Here is a 19,195-nt window from a genome sequence, read left to right as displayed (position 1 = left end):
TCTTATGTACCTGTTTTTTTTGGAAACTAGATAGAAATATATTTATCTTTTACACAAAATAAGTGTGTAGCGGGGTGGTCTCGGGCTTTGTGGTGGCTTAGGGGCCATCGGGGTCCCAGGCTCTTCCCACCTTTCTCTTTTGGTTCCACCTCTTGGCTCCTAGCTTCCTTCTTCCGGGGCCTGACTGTCCAGGATGGTGCCTGGAGCTCCTGCTCTGGCCACGGTTGGCATCAGAGCCCACTGCTCCCCATCCACACCGTAATCCAGATGCTGATAATGTCCCTTTCCAAGGCATAACTAAGATAAGTTGGAAGGTTCCTACAAGGCTTTGCTAGGGGCCCTGGGAGGTGGGGGAAAGGCAAGAGGGCAGTGCCCACCCGCAGAACCGGTCACATGACCTGGCATCAGCGTTTCGGAGTCCTCTGGGCCTCACCTCCCTCTCCCCTCTGCTCCCATGTCATCCCACCCTCATCCTCACCCTCACCATCCCCGTCCCACACCATAATGTCCCTTGCAAGGCCTAACCCTGTGAAGAATGAAACCACCTTGTCCTTGTTCCAATGACATGAGTGACGGAATTTACAAACAAGTGAATGTGGACCTCTGGAAACATTACCCAGCTTGTTTTTGCCTTTCACTTTCTCTTTCTGCCCCTTTCATTTCCGTAGGAGCTCTTCACCTAGATGAGAAGTGTCCTCCCCGCCTGGGGAATATATCAGTCAGAACAATCTTCCTGCAGACTCGCACCATTAGACCTGGGACGGTGGTGCCATTTAAACCTCAGAGCAGGTAAAAGGTGGTCCTGAAACCTGTCTACCCACAGGGTACTATGGAATCTGAATCACTTCTGTTTTCCTAGAGCCCTGGGGTGGGGAGCTCCCTCAAGTGTGTAAGTATGTGTGGAATGAGGAACACCCATCTCCTTGGCCCTCTCCACCCTGAAGAGTTAGTTATTAAAATAATTGACAAGCTCTTGCAAATGTCAGTCATCCATTGTTCAGAATGGAATAGTAATAATACATCCCTGGCTGCTCTGGGCTTGGCCAGAATTACTCACTGAAGGCCTCAGGGTTACTGGCACACACTTTCTTTTCCTAATAATCCCATCCCCTCAGCTTCCCTAAGGCTGGAGTGAATTTCGTGTTCCTCTAGTTTACATAAGACAGTGAACTTGGCAGAAGCTATCATTAAACAGAAGCTAAGAGAAAGCCTATGTCATGGAATCCAGAATGGGTATTGCCATTTACTGCTGTCCACAGAAGCTGTCTTGAATTTCTTTCTGTGTTTCTTCTTCTTTTTCTGTTTACTAGACTGGGCTCTGGGCTCTGTGGAACACAGGTGTCCTGGGAGATAGTTAATCATTACAAAATATTGGAAACAATCTAAGGATGCATATATAAGAGAGTGGTTAAGTAAACTATTTTCCATTCACATGATGGAGTACTATGCAGCTGTACAGAAGAATGAGGAAGATCTCTGAATAGATACGAAATAATTTCTAGGACATAAAGTTATATGAAAAAAGCAATGCCCAAATGAGCATCTATAGTTTGCTATAGATACTTTGTATTAGAAAGTAGAGAGTCTGGGTGCGGTGGCTTACGCCTGTAATCCCAGCACTTTGGGAGGTGGGTGGATCACCTGAGGTCAGGAGTTCAAGACCAGCCTGCAACATGACGAAACCCCATCTCTACTAAAAATACAAAAAAATTAGCCAGGCGTGGTGGTGGGTGCCTGTAATCCCAGCTACTTGAGAGGCTGAGGCAAGAGAATGACTTGAACCCAGGAGGTAGAGGCTGGAGTGAGCCGAGACCACGCCATTGCATTCTAGCTTGGGCAACAAGAATGAAACTCCATCTCGAAAAATAAATAAAAAAAAAAAGCGATAGAAGAAAATAAACAGATGCAAAGGAAATATAGGAAGGACACCCAGAGACAAAATAAGTTGGTAGGAAAAGGCTGGAAAGAAGGAAATGATGGGACTGGGCTACAGGGATGAGAAGGGAATGAAACTTCTCTGAAACATATTTTTATTTTTATTTTTTTGAGACAGGGTCTTACCTGTCGCCCAGGCTGGAGTGCAGTGGTGTGTTCTTGGCTCACTGCAACTCCGCCTCCCGGGCTCAAGTGATTCTCATGCCTCAGCCTCCTGAGTAGCTGGGATTACAGGTGTGTGCCACCACGCCTGGCTAATTTTTGTACTTTTAGTAGAGACGGGGTTTCCCCAGGTTGGCCTGGCTGGTCTCAAACTCCTGACCTCAGGTGACATGCCCGCCTTGGTCTCCCAAAGGGCTGGGATTAGTGAACCACTGTGCCCAGCCTGAAATGTCTTTTTCTATAACTGTGACTGTTACATACTGTGATATAGCAATGTTTCACATACCTTTCACATACTGCCAAAATAAATAAGAGCAACCAGGATGTAGGGAAAACAGAAAACAAGATGAACTCCACTATACCACAGGTGAGTAACAGAACCATACTGAAGGGGCAGGAAAGAACAGAACTAACATATAACTACGGAAAACAGTGTCTTTACTGGATATGGTAAGAGTAAAGGCAAAAATTTCTGAACATAAAAGTTATAGTATAGTTATTAAAAGTGTTTCTCGACCATGCATGGTGGCTCACGCCTGTAATCCCAGCACTTTGGGAGGCCAGGGTGGGTGGATCACCTGAGGTCAGGAGTTAGAGACCAGCCTGACCAACATGGTGAAACCCTGTCTCTACTAAAAATACAAAAATTAGCCAGGTGTGGTGGTACACGCCTGTAATTCCAGCTATGTCGGGAGGCTGAGGCATGAGAATTGCTTGAACCCAGGAGGCAGAGCTTGCAATGGGCAAAAAAAAAAAAAGCTGTTTCTCACAGGAGTATAGGTTAGTGATTCTGAAACTATGTATACTAAAGTTGAACAAACAAGTAAATAGATTGTGGACTATGAGGGCTGGATTTCTTATTGTTAGTGAAAGAGGTTATAAATAATAGAGAGGGGGCTAGAATAAGCCCTGTGGTGCTGTGTTAGAATAGGAGATGTCAGTCTAAACTCATGATTTTAAAATTTTAGGCTCTAGTGGCTCACCCTTGTAATCCCAGCACTTCAGGAGGCCAAGGCAGGTGAATTGCTTGAGCCCAGGAGTTAGAGATCAGCCTGGGCAACATGGCAAAACCCCGTCTCTACAAAAAATACAAAAATTAGCCAGGTGTGATGGTGTGTGCCTGTAGTCCCAGCTACTTGGGAGGCTGCGGTGTGAGAATAGATTGAGTCCAGGGGTTCAAGGCTGCAGAGAGCTGTGATTGTACCACTGCACTCCAGCCTGGGTAACTAAGCAAGTGCCTGTCTCTAAATAAATAATAAATAAAATTATATATAGATGGATACAGAAATATAGATCTGTGTGTATGTTTATGTGTGCTTAGTACACATACCTGTGTTTCCTAGCTCTGTCCTGAGTGGGTCTAGAAGCAATGGCACCCAGTAACAGTGAGCACACCTGGTACCCAGTTCTTGGTCTCTAAACATCATTCTCCTGTAAAAGGAACCAGGGCTCCTAGGAGATGTGGTTGATTCCAGGGATGCCACAGGGGAATGACAAGATGAGCCTGGAATATCTTGTGGTGCTAGAAAGAAGGTGCAGGGGGGTCGGGGGTGATGAAACCATGTCAAGGGAATGGAGCTTGCCTGAAGTTCCTAATGGCCAAAGCTGGAACAGTTTGAGGAAAAAATAAATTACGATAGTATTGGATTCTAACACATAGACTAAAATAAATATCCATGAATCCATGCTGCTATAAATAAACAATTGAAGAAATAAACAGGGAAGAAAGGGAGTGCTTCCTTATGATAGATTTCCAGTTAATACACATAAAAGGCAAGAGAGAAACAGAGACTTGCCATTACACAAACACCACAGTTAAAAATATCACAGGCCAGGTGCGGTGGCTCATGCCTGTAATCCCAGCACTTTGGGAGGCCGAAGTGGGTAGATCATGAAGTCAGGAGATCCAGACCATCCTGGCTAACACAGAGAAATCCCGTCTCTACTAAAAATGCAAAAAAATTAGCTGGGTATGGTGGTAGGCGCCTGTAGTCCCAGCTACTCTGGAGGCTGACGCAGGAGAATGGCGTGAACCTGGGAGGTGAAGCTTGCAGTGAGCCGAGATCGTGCCATTGCACTCCAGCCTGGGCGACAGAACGAGACTGCCTAATATATATATATATATACACACACACACACACACACATATATATATATACAACACACACACACATATATACACATATATATATGCACACACACACAAGATTTACCTGTCGATACTAAAATTAGTGGACAGAAGTTTGAGGAGAAACAAGATTTGCATAGTTTCTGTTTTCCGCAATATTATTTATCAAGTAAAAAGGGAAAGAAAGTAACTAATTTGACAGTGGAGATGGCAACCCCATAGATACCAGCTTAATAAGTGATCAAGGTAATAAGACGTAGTGACATCATGAAGCCTTTACGAAGACGCATTGAGGACAGCATCATTTTTTTTCTTCCTTTTGAGACAGGGTCTCGCTCTGTCACCCAGGCTGGAATACAGTGGCACAATCACAGCTCACTGCAGCCTCGACCTCCTGGGCTCAGGTGATCCTCCTCAGCTTCCTGGGGAGCTGGGGCTACAGGTGCATGCCACCAGGCCTGGATAATTTTTGGTATTTTTTGTAGAGTAGGGCTTTTGTCATGTTGCCCAGGCTAGACTCTAACTGAGCTCAAGTGATCTGCCTGCCTTGGCCTCTGAAAGTGCTGGGATTACCGTGTGAGCCATTGTGCCTGGTAGTATCTTTTTTTTTTGGTGTGGTATCCTTGCCAGAAATGCATACTTGACTCCAGTAATAAGAAAGCACCAGACAAACCCAAATGGAGGGCCATTCAACAAAATAACTGATTGGAAAAAGCTCTTTAAAAGCACCAAGGTCATGTTAGACAGGGAAAAAACTGAAGAACTATTATAGACTGGAGGAGACAAAGGAAAATATATAAATACAATGTGGGGTCCTGGATAGGCTCCTGAATAGAGAAAGGATATTAATAGAACACTGGGAAACTTAAATAATGTTTGTAATATAGTTAATAACATTGTATCAATATTAATTTCCTGTTCTTGATCGTTATATTATGGTTACATAAGATGTCAACTCCGGTGCAATGTGGGATCCTGTATATGCTCCTGGAGTAGAGAAAGGATATTAATGGAACACTGGGGAAACTTAAATAATGTTTGTAGTATAGTTAATAACATTGTATCAATATTAATTTCCTGTTGTTGATCATTATACTATGGTTACATAAGATGTCAGCTTCAGGAGAAGCAGGGCCAGGAGTGGAAAGGAGTTCTTTGTACTATTTTGCAACTTTTCTCTCGGTCTAAAATTAGTTAGAATAACGCCCTTCATGGGAAATAAAGGCAAAGCACAACACTGTAAATATTACAATCCCAAATGTTTAATATATGCGTATATAGAAAAAAGACTGGGAGGAATTGCAGGAATCTGGTGACGTTGGGTATCTCTGAATGGTGGAAATTATGGTAATGTTTGCTTTTGTTTTCATATTCATCTGTACTTTTTAAGTTTTCTGCTCATTTGATGGTTTAATATGATGGATCCTTGGAAATAATGGTGAATGAGACAAGATGAAGTTTAACTCTCATGGAGTTTATCTTCTAATGGGGGGAAATGGAAAATGAATACATGAGTTCAAATCTTTGTGCAGAAAATTAAACTAAGCTGATGTGATAGAGGGTTGGTCAGAGGGGGCCTCTCTGAGAAGGTGACGTTTAAGGGGAGATGTGAATAACAAGAAAGAGAACATGGCAGGGTGGGGTAGGGAGACAGAGCAGAGGGAACAGTCTGTGCAGAGGCTGGGAATAGGGCCAGGCTCAGCATGTTCCAGAACCTTGCAGAAGCCAGGGTGGCTTTGGCTACAGTGGACATTGGGGAAGGGACCTGAGATGAGTTCAGAGGGGAAGTGAGAGGCTGAGCCTGGGACTTGATATGGCCTCAGGTACCCCTGGAGGGAACCGAACACATGAGGATCATGATCAAATGTAGGGTTTTTTTTTTTTTTAAACATTTTTATTTTATTATTATTATTTTTAAATATATAGAGATGGAGTCTTTCTATGTTGCCCAGGCTGGTCCCAAAATCCTGGACTCAAGCAATCCTCCCACCTTAGCTTCCCAAAGTGCTGGTATTACAGGCATGTGCCACCATGCAGAGCCCTAATGTAGGTTTTAACAGAATCCTTCAGCATTTGGGTGGAGCACAGGCTGCAGAAGGCTGGCAGCCTCCAGGGACGTGAGTGAGAGACGATGGTGAATTTGATTACTGTGGAAGGAGGTGGGAAGGGGTTGGATTCAGACTCTCTTGTGAAAGAGAGGAGCTAGGAATTGGATGAAGGATGTGATAGAGAGAGAAAGCGGGGGGAGGAGGAGAGAGAGAGGAGAGAGAGAGATGTCAGTCAGGGATGATGTCTGCATTGGATTGGAGTGAGTGAGTGGATGATGGACTCTTTGACCCAGATGGGGAATGTGGGAGGGGCAGGCTTAGTGAAGTGAGCAAAAGTTCTGTTTTGGTTTGGAATAAGCATGCTTATTATGTTAATGGTCAGAAAAGAATGAATAAAAATGAAAAATAATTAGCTCCCCTTTCCTGCCTCTGGAATCCTTGGCCTAAGTTGCTCTCCCAGGCTCCTTTGCTGCAGGTCAGGTGCCCTGGGGGATGTGCCTTGGAGTGGCTGTCATGGTTCCAAGCTGATGCAGCCTCTTGCCTCATCTTTCTCCTGAGATTGCTGACCTGTTCTGCCTCTTGATCAGCCTGTTCTTCCCCCCCCCCCATTTATTTATTTTTATTTTAAGAGACAGGGTCTCACTCTGTCATCCAGGCTGGAGTGCAGTGGTGTAATCATGGCTCACTCCTGCCTTGAGCTCCTGGGCTCAAGCATTCCTCCCATCTCAGCCTCCTGAGTAGCTGAGACTACATGGCTGGCTGATTTAAAAATATTTTTTTATAGGGACAAGGTCTTGCTATGTTGTCCGGGCTGGTCTCAAAACTCCTGGGCTCAAGTGATCCTCCCGTCTTGGCCTCCCAAAGTGCTGGGATTATAGGTATGAGCCACCGCACCTGGCCCTACTTGTTTTTGATGTTCCTGATGGGGGCTTGTGGCTGGGGTGTGGCTCCCTCACTTTCCCCATAATGCTCTACACCCTGACAGCTCTCCAGCTTGGCTGTGGGCTACCAGATGCTGTGCTAAGTGATTAGGATGGATGGATGGATGGATGAATGGATGGTTGCATGGATGAATGGCTGGCTGGATAGAAGGAAGGAAGGAAGGAAGGAAGGAGGGAAGGATCGAGGGAGGGAGGGTGGGAGGTGGGGATGGATGGATGGAAGAATGGATGGATGGATGGTTGGATGGAAGGAAGGAAGGAAGGCAGGAAGGAAGGAAAGGAAGGGAAGGAAGGAAGGAAGGAAGGATCAAGGGCAGGAGAGAGGTGGGAGGCAGGGATGAATGGACAGTTGGATGGAGGGAAGGAAGGATCAAGGGAGGGAGGGAGGATGGAAGGCAGGGATGGATGGATGGTTGGATGGATGAGTGGGTGATTAACCAGTGTGCCCTGTGCTGCCCAGTGCATACTGCTTCCTGATTTGTGTCTCAAAAATCCTGTGTAGGGGCTATCTTAGTGGACAACTCTCTCTGACTTGGATGGAGGTGGAGCCAAAGCTTTTAAAATCCTTCCAGCCTGAGGCCTTATCTTGGTCTTAAGGACTGAAAGTGGTGTGGTTATATGCTCAGTTTCAGGGAGAGCAAAGGCAGGTACCAACATTTATTACACACCTGCTTTGCACCCTGAAGGGACCTTCACCTATTTAATGTTTCCCATTTCACAGATGGGAAGCCCGAGAGGCCGTCCCTGGGTTAGTGACACCTGCCACCGCATAGAGAAGCCCCTGGTTGGAGGAGGATGCCCTCTGTTGGGATCTCAATGAGGAATGACTAAGGACATGTGTATATGCATGTGCCGTGCTGAATGTACCCACTTGTGTGCATGTGTGCATGTATATGTGTACATAAAGGGGCAGGAGATGGCAGGTAGAGGGGGTGCCCCCACTCCTGGTTGGAGAGCAGGCATGAGAGCTGACCCTGAGCTCCCAACAAATTAGCCGAGAGAAAAGGGAGGCCAATAGTGGATCCTAGATGAATTAAGGGTGTACTACACATCCAGTTGTCTACACATCTCTGCCCTCTTTATTTGCACTGCGACTGGTGGAATGGGTCTGAAGGCTGCTGAGGGAAGCAGCTGCTCAGAGCTGCAGGATGACTTACCCAGGGTCACACAACTGAGCTGGGACATGAAGGGGACAGAAAGCCTAAAGGGAGGGACCCTTCTCTGGGTCGGTCTCTAATGGGCTCTGAGCACACCTCACTTCACTAACTCTTCCCAGCCTCCTGGGAAGACGTCTGACCATAGTCACTTTACAGATGAGGAAAACGAGGCTCAGAGAGGTGGAGTGAGTTGCCCAAGGTCACGCAAGTCATCGATGGCAGGGCTGGAATTTGAGAGCTTTTGGGGTTAGCAGATTGGCTCCTATTCCTCACAAGCAAGCCATAGGTTTGGCCACTCTTCCCCTGTGCCCTGCTTCTCCTCCCGTGCCGTGATCCCAGGTCTAGCACCTCTCCCAGCAGTCACTTCCTGGTGGACATTGCAGTGAGAGTTATTTGCTTATTCAGGGTGCCTGCCCTATACCAGCCAGAGATTACTCCCTCAGCCATTGCTGGGATGGTGTCTTTGGGTGGGAACTGGTGTCACCAGCCCCCACTGGGGGGTATAGTGGGTGTTGGGGGACTCTCATCCATGCAGGGGAGCCTGGGTAGACCTCCGGAGCAGAGTGACTCCACTTTCTGGGCTGACATCATCACCAGTTGACGCTGGCCCCATGAGAGGCCCTAGTTGTCCATCTTCCTCCACCCCAGGGCGCGGGATGCCTCTAGGATGGCCTGCAGGAGTTGAGGGGCCCAGAAGGTAGGGGATCACTCAGAGCTCATTCCTCTCTGAAGAGGTGCTGGGAGGTGCGGCGTCTGTTCTGGGGCTGGCCAGCTCCAGCTATGCTTGTGGCTTCTGGTCTAAGGACTACGCTGGAGATTGGGGACCTGGTGTTGGGCAGAGCTGGCTGAGAATGGTGACTTCTCTGCTCTCAAGAACTGCATCTGAGTCCAGGGACTGCTCCCTGCTGCACCCTGAGGCAGTGACCACGTCACCCGAGGAAGGGCCAGGGGCCAGGGCTAGGCCTGGGAGTTGGTTTCCCTTCAGGCTTCTTAGGAAAATGTCCTTGGGAAACCAGGGCATCCAGTATAAGACAGGGTCACTGAAGCAAGGCAGGACCTCCTCACTGTCCGAGCATGTGCTGGCATGGCACTGGGGGCCCCAGGGGACTGGGGAGCTGTTGGGGAGGCTGTTGGGGGCTGTTGAGACCTCAGATGGGCTCAGAGCCATGGGCAGAGATCTCTGGTCAGCAGTGCCCTCTGCCAGGGCCCTCTCGGATCCCACCCCTTCTGAGGAACCTTGCTGTGGTCCCCCACAACCTGGGCCTGGCTGAACCCCCTGGAGGCAGCTGCAGGGTTTCACCAGCCTTTTCTCTGAGTTGTGCCTGCTATGGGGCCTGGCAAGTTTCTCTGTGCCCAGCTCAAGCACCTGTGTGCCCGTAGTTCTAAGAACGGCCTCACATGAGACCCTCGCCAGGAAGATCTCGAACACCATCTGCTTGACATCCTCTTTACTGATGGCCTGGACCAGTGAGAACTCAGACTCCAAGGTGGTCGTGTAGCCCAGCCTGCCCAGGATGGTGTCCACTGTGTGTCTGGAAAGCACAGATCACACCCAGTAGGTAAAGCTCCCAGTGTACATCTAGAACAGACAAGGGAGCTTGTTAGGAGTGGGATAGGCCTCAGCAGAGTGGCTGAGAGGGGCCAGGCCAGGCAGGATCAAGGGCTGGTGCCGAGGGACACCAGGGGCTCCTGAGAAGCACGTGGATGAGGGCATTTGGCCAAAGGAAAGCCTGGTCCATGATCACGTTATCCTCTGTCCCCTTTTACAGAGGGGTACACTGAGGCTCAAAGACAAAGCAGGATCTGTCCAAAGACACACAAAATGGCTGGGTGTGGTGGCTCATGCCTGTAATCCCAGCACTTTGGGAGGCCAAGGCGGGTGGATCACCTGAGGTCAGGAGCTGGAGACCAGCCTGGCCAACACGGTGAAACCCTGTCTCTACTAAAAATACAAGAAGATTATTTTTAGTGCGGTGGTGGGTGCCTGTAATCCCAGCTACTTGGGAGGCTGAGGCAGGAGAATCGCTTGAAACCAGGAGGTGGAGGTTGCAGTGAGCTGAGATGGCACCACTGCACTCCAGCCTGGGCCACAGAGTGAGACTTCATCTCAAACAAACAAAAAACAAACAAACAAACAAAAATGCAGAAAGATAGTGACTGAGCTGGGGTAAGGCTCTAGGTATCCCACCTCCCAGCCTAGCAGTCAGGGCCTGGAGCAGGAAGAGATTAAAACTCTCTGGTAGGGATCGAGTGCAATGGCTCACGTCTGTAAACCCAGCACTTTGGGAGGCTGAGGCAGGCAGATCACTTCAGGTCAGGAGTTTGAGACCAGCCTGGGCAACATGGTGAAATCTCATCTCTATTAAAAATACAAAAATTAGCCGGGTGTGGTGGTGGGCACCGGTAATCCCAGCTACTTGGGAGGCTGAGGCAGGAGAATCGCTTGATCCTGAGAGGTGGAAGTTGCAGTGAGCCAAGATTGCGCCACCGTACTCCAGCCTGGTGACAGCGAGACTCTGTCTCAAAAACAAAACAAAACGAAAAACAACAACAACAAAAACCTCTCCGTTAGATCTCCAAAGCCCAACTCCTCTCCTTGTTTATTATGAGCTCCTTGGTTCATCTTTCCTTGGAGAGGCAGTACAGTCCAGTGCAGGGGTCCTCAACCCCCAGGCCTTGGACCAGTACTGGTCTGTGGTCTGTTAGGAACCTGGCCCCACAGCAGGTGGTGAGTGGCGGGCAAGCAAGCATTACCACCTGAGCTCTGCCTCCTGTCACGATCAGCAGTGGCATTAGATTCTCACAGGAGTGGGAACCCTATTATGAACTGTGCATGAGAGGGGTCTAGGTTGCATGTTCCTAATGAAAATCTAATGCCTGATGGTCTAAGGTGGAAGAGTTTCATCCCGAAACCAACCCCACCCCCATCCCTCCACCCTGTCTGGAAAAATTGTCTTCTACGAAACTGGTCCCTGGTGCCAAAAAGGTTGGGGACCGCTGGTCTTGTGGCTAGGAGCAGTTGTATCACTTGCTAGCTGTTGACCACAGATGAGTTGCGTCTGTCTTTTGAGCCCTCAGTTTCTTAAACTGAAATGGGACTGAAGTCAGTGGGTATGATGGGCATGCTGTTCCCCCAGAGGCAGAGCCCCAACCCCTGCCTGAACCCCCCTTGCTCAGATGTGTGGCAGTGCCTACCTTCAGGGACCTGATTTCCTTCCTCCAGGGAAACAGAAGCAGGTTGACGGAGATCAGCTCCAGGAACTCTAGTGCACACACCAGCTCGGGGCCGACTTTTGGGACAGGGCTGACAGGACTGGGACCCCCACAACAGCAGCCACCCAGAGCAAGGGCCACTTACTCTGGCAGACACAGCCATGGAGGGCCCCCCTTTCCCAGGAGCCACCTGGCCCTGTGGGTGAGGGCTGCTTTCCTGCAGACATGGAGCCGGCCCTCCCCTGCCCTCTCCCAGTAGTAGCTGATGAGGTCGCCCAGGAGGGTCTCGCCCAGAGCAGCTTCGCCTGGGCCTGGGGATTGGGGCCTGTTCATGGTGTCTCCGAGGGAGCTGGATATGGAGGAGAGAGTCCTGTCCTAGGCTGGGCACTTGGAGGAATGGATGGGTCCTGCCTCTGTCCTGCTCCAACGCCCAATCTGGAAGCAAAGGAGGAAGTTGTGCTAGCAAAAGATAAAGCTATGTGCAGCCAGGCCTTGCCAGTGCTTGTCACTCTGAAAGGCTGAGATTGCAGGGTGACCGGGCCCCTCCCGGTGGAGCAGGGCCTAGGTCAGGATTTGTGTTTTCCTTGTCCCCCGGCCCCACAAAAAATGAGGGCCAGGCACATCAGCATCAGCATCTTTCCATACCACCATCCCATCCGGATGTCCCCAGAGGCATGCTCTGCTGGTGTGTGGGACAGGCTGGAAGCACCAGGATGCTGGCAACCCTCAACCAACCAAGGGCCAGCAGGGTTAGAGTTACTGGATAGAAACCCCAGCTTCCTGCCCCTGGGTGGCCAATTCTTAGGTATGTTTTTTGTAAACCGAAAAGTGTCGGAGGCTTATCTCAATCAATTTAGAGGTTTATTTTATTTTATTTTATTGAAACAGATTCTCGCTTTGTTGCTGAGGCTGGAGTGCAGTGACACGATCTTGGCTCATTGCAACCTCCACCTTCTGGGTTCAAGCAATTCTGCCTCAGCCTCCCTCCCAAGTAGTTGGGACTACATGCATTTGCCACTATGCCTGGCTAATTTTTGTATCTTTTTTTTTTTTTTTTTTTTTTTTTTTAGTAGAGATGGGGTTTCACCATGTTGGCCAGGCTGGTCTTGAACTCCTGACCTCAGACAATCCACCTGCCTCGGCCTCCCAAAGTGCTGGGATTACAGGTGTGAGCCACCTCCCCTGGCCTATTATCTTATACTTTTAAAGGTCAGACCGAGGTCCAAAATCAGTCTCACTGGGCTTGTTCCTTTGGGAGAATTCATTTCCTTGCTTTTTCCAGTTCCTAGAGGCCGCCTACATTCCTTGGCTCAGGGCCCCTTCCTCCATCTTAAAAGCCAGCAGTGTAGTTTTTTGTTTGTTTCTTTTTATTTTTTGTTTTTTGAGATATGATCTCACTCTGTGGAGTGAGTGGCACAGTCACTCTGGAGCACTCACAGGCTGGAGTGCAGTGGCACAGTCATAGTTCACTGCAGCCTTGACCTCCTGGGCTCAAACAATCCTCCTGTCCTAGCCTCCCCTGTAGCTGGGACTACAGGCACACACCATAGCATCTGGCTAAATAAAACATTTTTTTTTGGGGGGGGGTAGTGATAAGGTCTCACTATGTTGCTCAGTCTGTTTTCTAACTCCTGGGCTCAAGCTATCCTCCCACCTCTGCCTCCCAAAATGTTGGGGTTATAGGTGTGAGCCACCGCACCTGGCCTCCCTGAGTTGTGTTGTAGAGTATAATCACCAGGCCAAGGTTCTCTCTTTTTCTCTCATTTTTTGACCCCAGGCAGATTTGTTCCCTGGGGAGAGGCCTGGAATGGCCTTTGTTTTTTTCTTGTTAATAGCCAAAATTTCACAAATTGGTACACTCTTAAGGCCCGGCCCCCCCAACCCTCCTCACACTGGGATTCTTCTATTGGTTTTTGTTGCTTACTACATTCATTCTGAACATCTTAGTCCCCAGTTCCCCTTATGGGGAACCTGTCATGCCTGTGAACTGCCAGCCACCCTCATCTTTCCCAGGGTGGCTGAGACAGTGAGGGTGAGAATGCTGGGCATGGTGCCTAGAAACACCCCTTCCCTGCCCTCTTGTGCTGGAGTCAGCCTTGCTCGTTCCCATTGGATTGCTACAGCCTCCTTGAACTGTTTTGGATTTGGTGTTAATTGCATTGTTCACATTTTCTGGGTCCTTGGGGGAGTGACTGACTTCGTGAGAATCTGCTCTCTCTGCCTGTCAGTGTGACTGGCTTTGGGAACAGTGCAGGCAGGGAGGGGAGGTGGAGGCACGGGAGATCTGCAGGGGCTGCTTTGGCCTTGGTGGGCTGATGGGGCATGGGGGTCCTGAGGCCTGGTTCAAGTTCACGTGGTGAGCTGATGACAGAAGCAGAGAAACCAGACCTCTGGGTCCCCATACTCAGCCTTCACTCACAGCAGCTCCCAGGTTCCTTGCAGAACTTAGGAGCTCAGAGGCCACAGGGTCTCTGGCTGACTGAGCCTGGGTCTTGTGCCCACTCTGCAGAGGGTGAGGAGGAGGAGCTGGATGGGGATGCTGGCTAGGCAGAGGGTCTCATGTCTGGAACTCAGCACTTACTGTCTTCAAGTCTACATGTGACTGGCAGGAAGCACCATTTCTCTCATAATTGAGCTGGGAGTTCCTGCTGATTATCTACCCCATAACCCTCCTGGGCTCTGTGCTGGGCCCGCCACCTGGACAGGAGTCAGCTTGGGCCACAGTTCCAGGCCCCTAGTCTGGGAGGCATGACTCAGGTCCTTGGGGACAGCCCAGGAAGGGAAGGGCTGTAAGGAGGAGGAGAAGCAGCAGGAGCCCATGGTGAGATTGTCCTGGGGAGAAGTCAGTGCCTGGAGTGGAGTCTCAGGCCCAGTTGCGTAGATTCATACCTTGGCCTTTTGTCCGAATTTATGTTCCTCTTCAGGAACAAAACTGTGTAACCATACACTGTAGGTGAGTGTATTCCTTGGGAGAGTCTTTTAAGTCCACAAGTCACAGACTTCCCTCAGTGTGGAGCTCGACTGGCTCCCTGAAGCTGGCTGGGGCCTCTGCCAGTGGGCAGTGGAGCTGGGCCTCTCTGGTCTAAGCCCCCGCCCTGCTATGGCCACCATGGGAAAGAGCTGGCACAGACTCAAGATGGTGTCCAGTGAGCCTGGAGCCCCCAGGCCTGGCTGGAGGCTGTTGCTCTTTCCTCCTTTCTTTGCCATGGGCCCTGTTTAGCAACCACTCTCTGCCTGACCCTGCCCCAGCACCTGCCCTCACTCACTGCCCAGCTCCTTGTCTATCTGTGGCTTGGGATCATCGCTCAGACTGAGATCTGAGGGATAGGGCCTGGCCCTGTCAAGGGAACATGGCAGAGGCTGCTCATCTGTGTGTCTCCAGTTCTCCCAGCCTCCTCCCCTCTTTTCTTTGCAAAACCCATTCCAGGAGAGACAAATGTGGCTCCTCCTCCTCACCCTCTACAGAGTGGCAGGCAGGGAGGAGAGGTGGAGGCACGGGAGATCTGCAGGGACTGCTTTGGCATGACCCAGGCTGAGCCAGCCAGAGGCCCTAATCCCGGCTGGGTGCGGTGGCTCATGCCTGTAATCCCAGCACTTTGGGAGGCCAAGGCAGGCAGATCACCTGAGGTTAGGAGTTCAAGGCCAGCCTGGCCAACATGGTGAGACCCTGTCTCTACTAAAAATACAAAAATTTAGTCGGGCTCAGTAGCATGTGCCCGTAATCCCAGCTACTCGGGAGGCTGAGGCAGGAGAATTGCTTGAACCTGGGAGATGGAGGTTGCAGTGAGCCGAGATCGTACCACTGCACTCTAGTGTGGGAGACAGGGTGAGACTTTGACTCAAAAACAAACAAACAAACAACAGAGACCTTAATCCCAGCCACAGCCATTCAGAGAGTCAGGGATGAGGACATGTCTGGGCCAGTCAGTTTTCTCTGAGACTTGGTATTTGCTCTCTGGGGGAGAGAGGATCTCTTTGTTTTGGATTATGAACCAACCAAAGTAGACTTGGGGCTTCCATACTTTTGTTCTGATGGGAGAATGAAGGCGCTGTGGTGGACAGCAGCGTCCAGAGAGAGATGACATACCTGCCCATATATTCCTGCACTTTCTGGATCCAGCCATGCTTGACTTGGACAATTCAGTAAGTATTCTTCCTTGCTTATGAAGATTCCAGTTGGGTTTCTGTCTCTTGCAGTTGGATAATGAGGCTCAGAGTGGCAGGGAGTGAAGGGTCCTTTTCAAGGGATGCCCTCCTACTCCACCACACAGTTCAGGTGGTGCCAGCCTTGTGGTGGGCTGTGGACCAGGCAGCCACTGGCGGTGGAAGAGAGACAGGCAGCCCCAGGCCCCCAGGAGTCATGCTGGTGGGGATGGTTAGTGGTGGCATGGCTGAGGTGGGGACGGCAGGGCCTGAGGACCTGCAACCTTGGATTTCTTGGAGACATGTTGGGCTGGCACAACTGGGCTGCCACCCTGGGGTAAAGATCTGCCCAGCCCCCAAGTCCAGAGATGTCCGGCCTGATCTAGGCAGCCATTCCTGGGCTCCAGAGAGTTCCTCTGGCCCCGAGGAGGTGCAGTGTGGGGTCAAGCAAAGCAGAGACCAGGACAGAAGATTCACTTCCTCAGACGATGAAACTTACTGTCTCTCCACTGCTAATACCCAGAGCCTGTTTGAACCTGCAGGTGGGTATTAGCGGATAGGATACCGCTAGTATCAACGGATAGGAACAGTTGAGTGGGAGTGTCGGTGGCACTGGAGTGTGCGATGCCAAGTGTGTACATGCACAAGCTCTAAGTGAGAAGGGCACTAGTGTGTGTGCACCAAAGCTGTCTGAGCAAATGTCCACAAAACCACAGGAGGTAGAGCTGAGGGGATGCTACATGTGAGTGTGTGCCAGGGGTGTCTCTAGGAACTTGATGGGAGGGGCCCCAGTGTGTGTATGTGCATGGGGCTTGGCCGGTGTGACAGAGGATGCTCCCCATGGTGGCTGTGAACAGCCTTACTTTGTATCAACCCCCTTTCCGCCCTCTTCTGGGCGATGCCTGTTTCTTGTGTGTGGCAGCAGCTGCTGGAGCGCTGTGCAGAGACCTGGGACCTCACCATGCCCATACATGGGGACCCAATGATGGCTCTTGTGGACTATCACGATGGTGTCATCGCCAGCACAGTGACCTCCCTGCCTGAAGACTTTTTCTGGCCAGAGGAGCTCGTTTCGCCTCCACAAAGGGCAGGAATGAACATTCTCCAAAGGGCAGCCTCCAAAAATGTCTGCTGAGTATCAGGATAAAACAACCCATCTCTGCCACCTGAGGGCGGGCGTCACTTCAAGGTGCGTTCTACTCTGTCTCTCAGAGTCACCAGTGGGACTGCACTCAGTGGCCTGCAGTGGTGACCTGCTTGGTGACCCCCTCACTGGCTTCCTTGCCTTCCTTGTTTACTGCCTCTCCATCTGGTACTCCTGGGATCACCTCCCTAACCAAACCCTCGCACCCACATCCTCATCCCAGGGTCTGGCCCTGATGCTCCTGTCTCCACCGTCCTGTGATGCAGCTTCACCTTCCATCTCCTTGGGCCTCTGATGAGCCCAGGTACCCGGGGTGTTCTCCTTGGCCCCAGCACAGACAGGAGGTATCTCCTTAGGAATGTGCAAAGGACCTCGAATATGGTGCCATATGTGACACACCACAGCATAGGGCATGTCGTGGATGGAGGAGCAGGAAAAGTCAAGAGCGTGACAGTCCCAAAGGCCTGTGGGATCCTGAGCCTTTGTGGTAGGAGCTGGGTGTCGGTGTGGGGTGGTTCAGGTTGGCGGCAGCACATGGCTGGACGCCATCACTGTGGAAGTTTCTGCATTCTTTCCCGGGAAGTGGAGCCCCAGAGCACAGAGGTGGCACGGGAGCCATGCCTAGTGGTGTTCAGAACAGAGGAGCGATTACTTTGCATACAGAGAAGGGGATATAAGTGTCTGGCTGTGTCCAGAGAGAGATGCTGGCGGGGCGGGGGTGAGCGGCCACCTAGGACAGCACCAGCTCCGGGATCTGGCTTTGACCTATTCGTGTGCAGGCCACAGTGGTCGGCCGGGCAGGGACTGAGCGAGGGGCCACTTCTCTGCCTCAGAGAGGTGCCCAGGCAGCACTGCGGTGAAGCCACCTGGAGAAGGACAATGGCCTCATCTTCCTTGAAGACCCTCAGTCCTGGGCAGTGGCTGGACTGACGAGGGAACCGCCACTGCACACCCATGAAGGGCCCTGCCCATCTACCTGGGGCCTGCAGCTTCGGAGATGGCTCTACTAGCACCACCTGACTGAGGGTACTGGGGTTGGGAGGGGGCCTGGTGGGCTGTGAGGCCCTCCAGGTTACACCTGAGCCCCCAGAACTGGGTCCCCCACTTTGTAAATGGCAGGGTGGTGATGTTAATGGGTTAAACCTTATAGAACATATCAAGGGTGGAAGAAAAGCCCAGGATTAAAATGACAGGTTTTGTCTGCAATTATGAGTGTCGGTGGGTAGTGTGTTTCAAGGTGATAGAAGGGGGCTTCCTCATTCTTCAGAACCCGACTTGTTCACTTTGAACAGTGGCAGCAGGGAGCCGGCAGGTGGCAGTGTGGGCTCAGAGTCGGGGTGGTGACCATGTCAGAGCCAGCCTTGGCTTGTCCAGCAGGGACATGGGCTGGAGAACCAGAAGGATGAGCCTATTTCACGGTCTTTCCCCCCGCTGCACCCTCCTTCAGGATTGCACCCCACTTTCAAGGCACTTGAAGGGGCCTAGGACTATGTTAGTGGGCTCTATTGGAGTTCTGCTGGGAGGGAAATGTGACAGAGGAAGGGGCCCAGGCTCTGTCCTCCAAGAGATTAATAGCCCAAGCCGTGGTCTTGTGGAGGGCATGGAAGGGAAGAGGGGAGTTCCTGCAGAGGGCGAGACAACAGCTCATTTCAGTCTCATTGCCATTTTCCTCTCTTTCCTGGTAGTACAGACCATCAGGGTGCTACAAACCAACCACTGTTAGAGTAAAACGTGTAGTCTCTGAAGTTCCTAGAGTCAGGTCCTGAAGTTGATGGCCCATCCTCGTGACGTTATATCAGCCATATCCCAGAGAAATGATGTCAAGTTTCAGTGGGGATAAAAAAAAAAAGCAACTCCTGTAAGGCACTGACTATCCAAATATTCACATCGACAGGAAACTGACAAGGCTTCAGTGGTGCTTCATGTTCAGAGGTAATGAATGGGTAGGGATTGCTAGCTGGAGGTGCATTTTTATTTTGTTGCTATTTAGTGTTTCCTTTCCTTACAAGTTTCAGAAGGTATAAACCCTACTCGGGAGGCTGAGGTGAGAGGATCGCTTGAGACCAAGAGTTTGAGACTAGCCTGGGCAATATAGTGAGACCCTGTCTTTATAAAAGTTAAAAATCAAAAATTAGCTGGGTGTGGTGGGGCACGCCTGTAGTCCCAGCTGCTTGGGAGGCTGAGGTGGGAGGATCACTTGAGGGCAGGAGTTCAAGGCTACAGTGAGCTATGTTCATACCATTGCACTCCAGTCTAGGCGACTGAGAGAGACCCTGTCTGAAGAAAAAAAAAAGAAAGAAAGAAAGAAAAAAAGAACCCTTATG

At 50.5% G+C, this 19,195-nt stretch overlaps 1 protein-coding gene across 1 annotated transcript; it reads left to right on the top strand.

Moving 5' to 3' along the window:
• The first annotated feature begins 15,226 nt into the window (after positions 1-15,226).
• On the top strand, positions 15,227-19,136 carry LOC105491468 (uncharacterized). Its single transcript, XM_024795944.2, is given in 4 exon segments — positions 15,227-16,871; positions 16,874-17,030; positions 17,032-17,068; positions 17,071-19,136. Coding segments are annotated over 4 exon segments (603 nt in total). The 5' UTR covers positions 15,227-16,558; the 3' UTR covers positions 17,167-19,136.
• The last annotated feature ends 59 nt before the right edge of the window (positions 19,137-19,195 follow it).

The sequence above is a fragment of the Macaca nemestrina genome, chromosome 18 (genome assembly GCF_043159975.1).
Source record: "Macaca nemestrina isolate mMacNem1 chromosome 18, mMacNem.hap1, whole genome shotgun sequence".
Taxonomy (NCBI): domain Eukaryota; kingdom Metazoa; phylum Chordata; class Mammalia; order Primates; family Cercopithecidae; genus Macaca; species Macaca nemestrina.
Note: the sequence above shows the minus strand (reverse complement) of the source record. Positions and strands in the feature narration are given on the sequence as shown.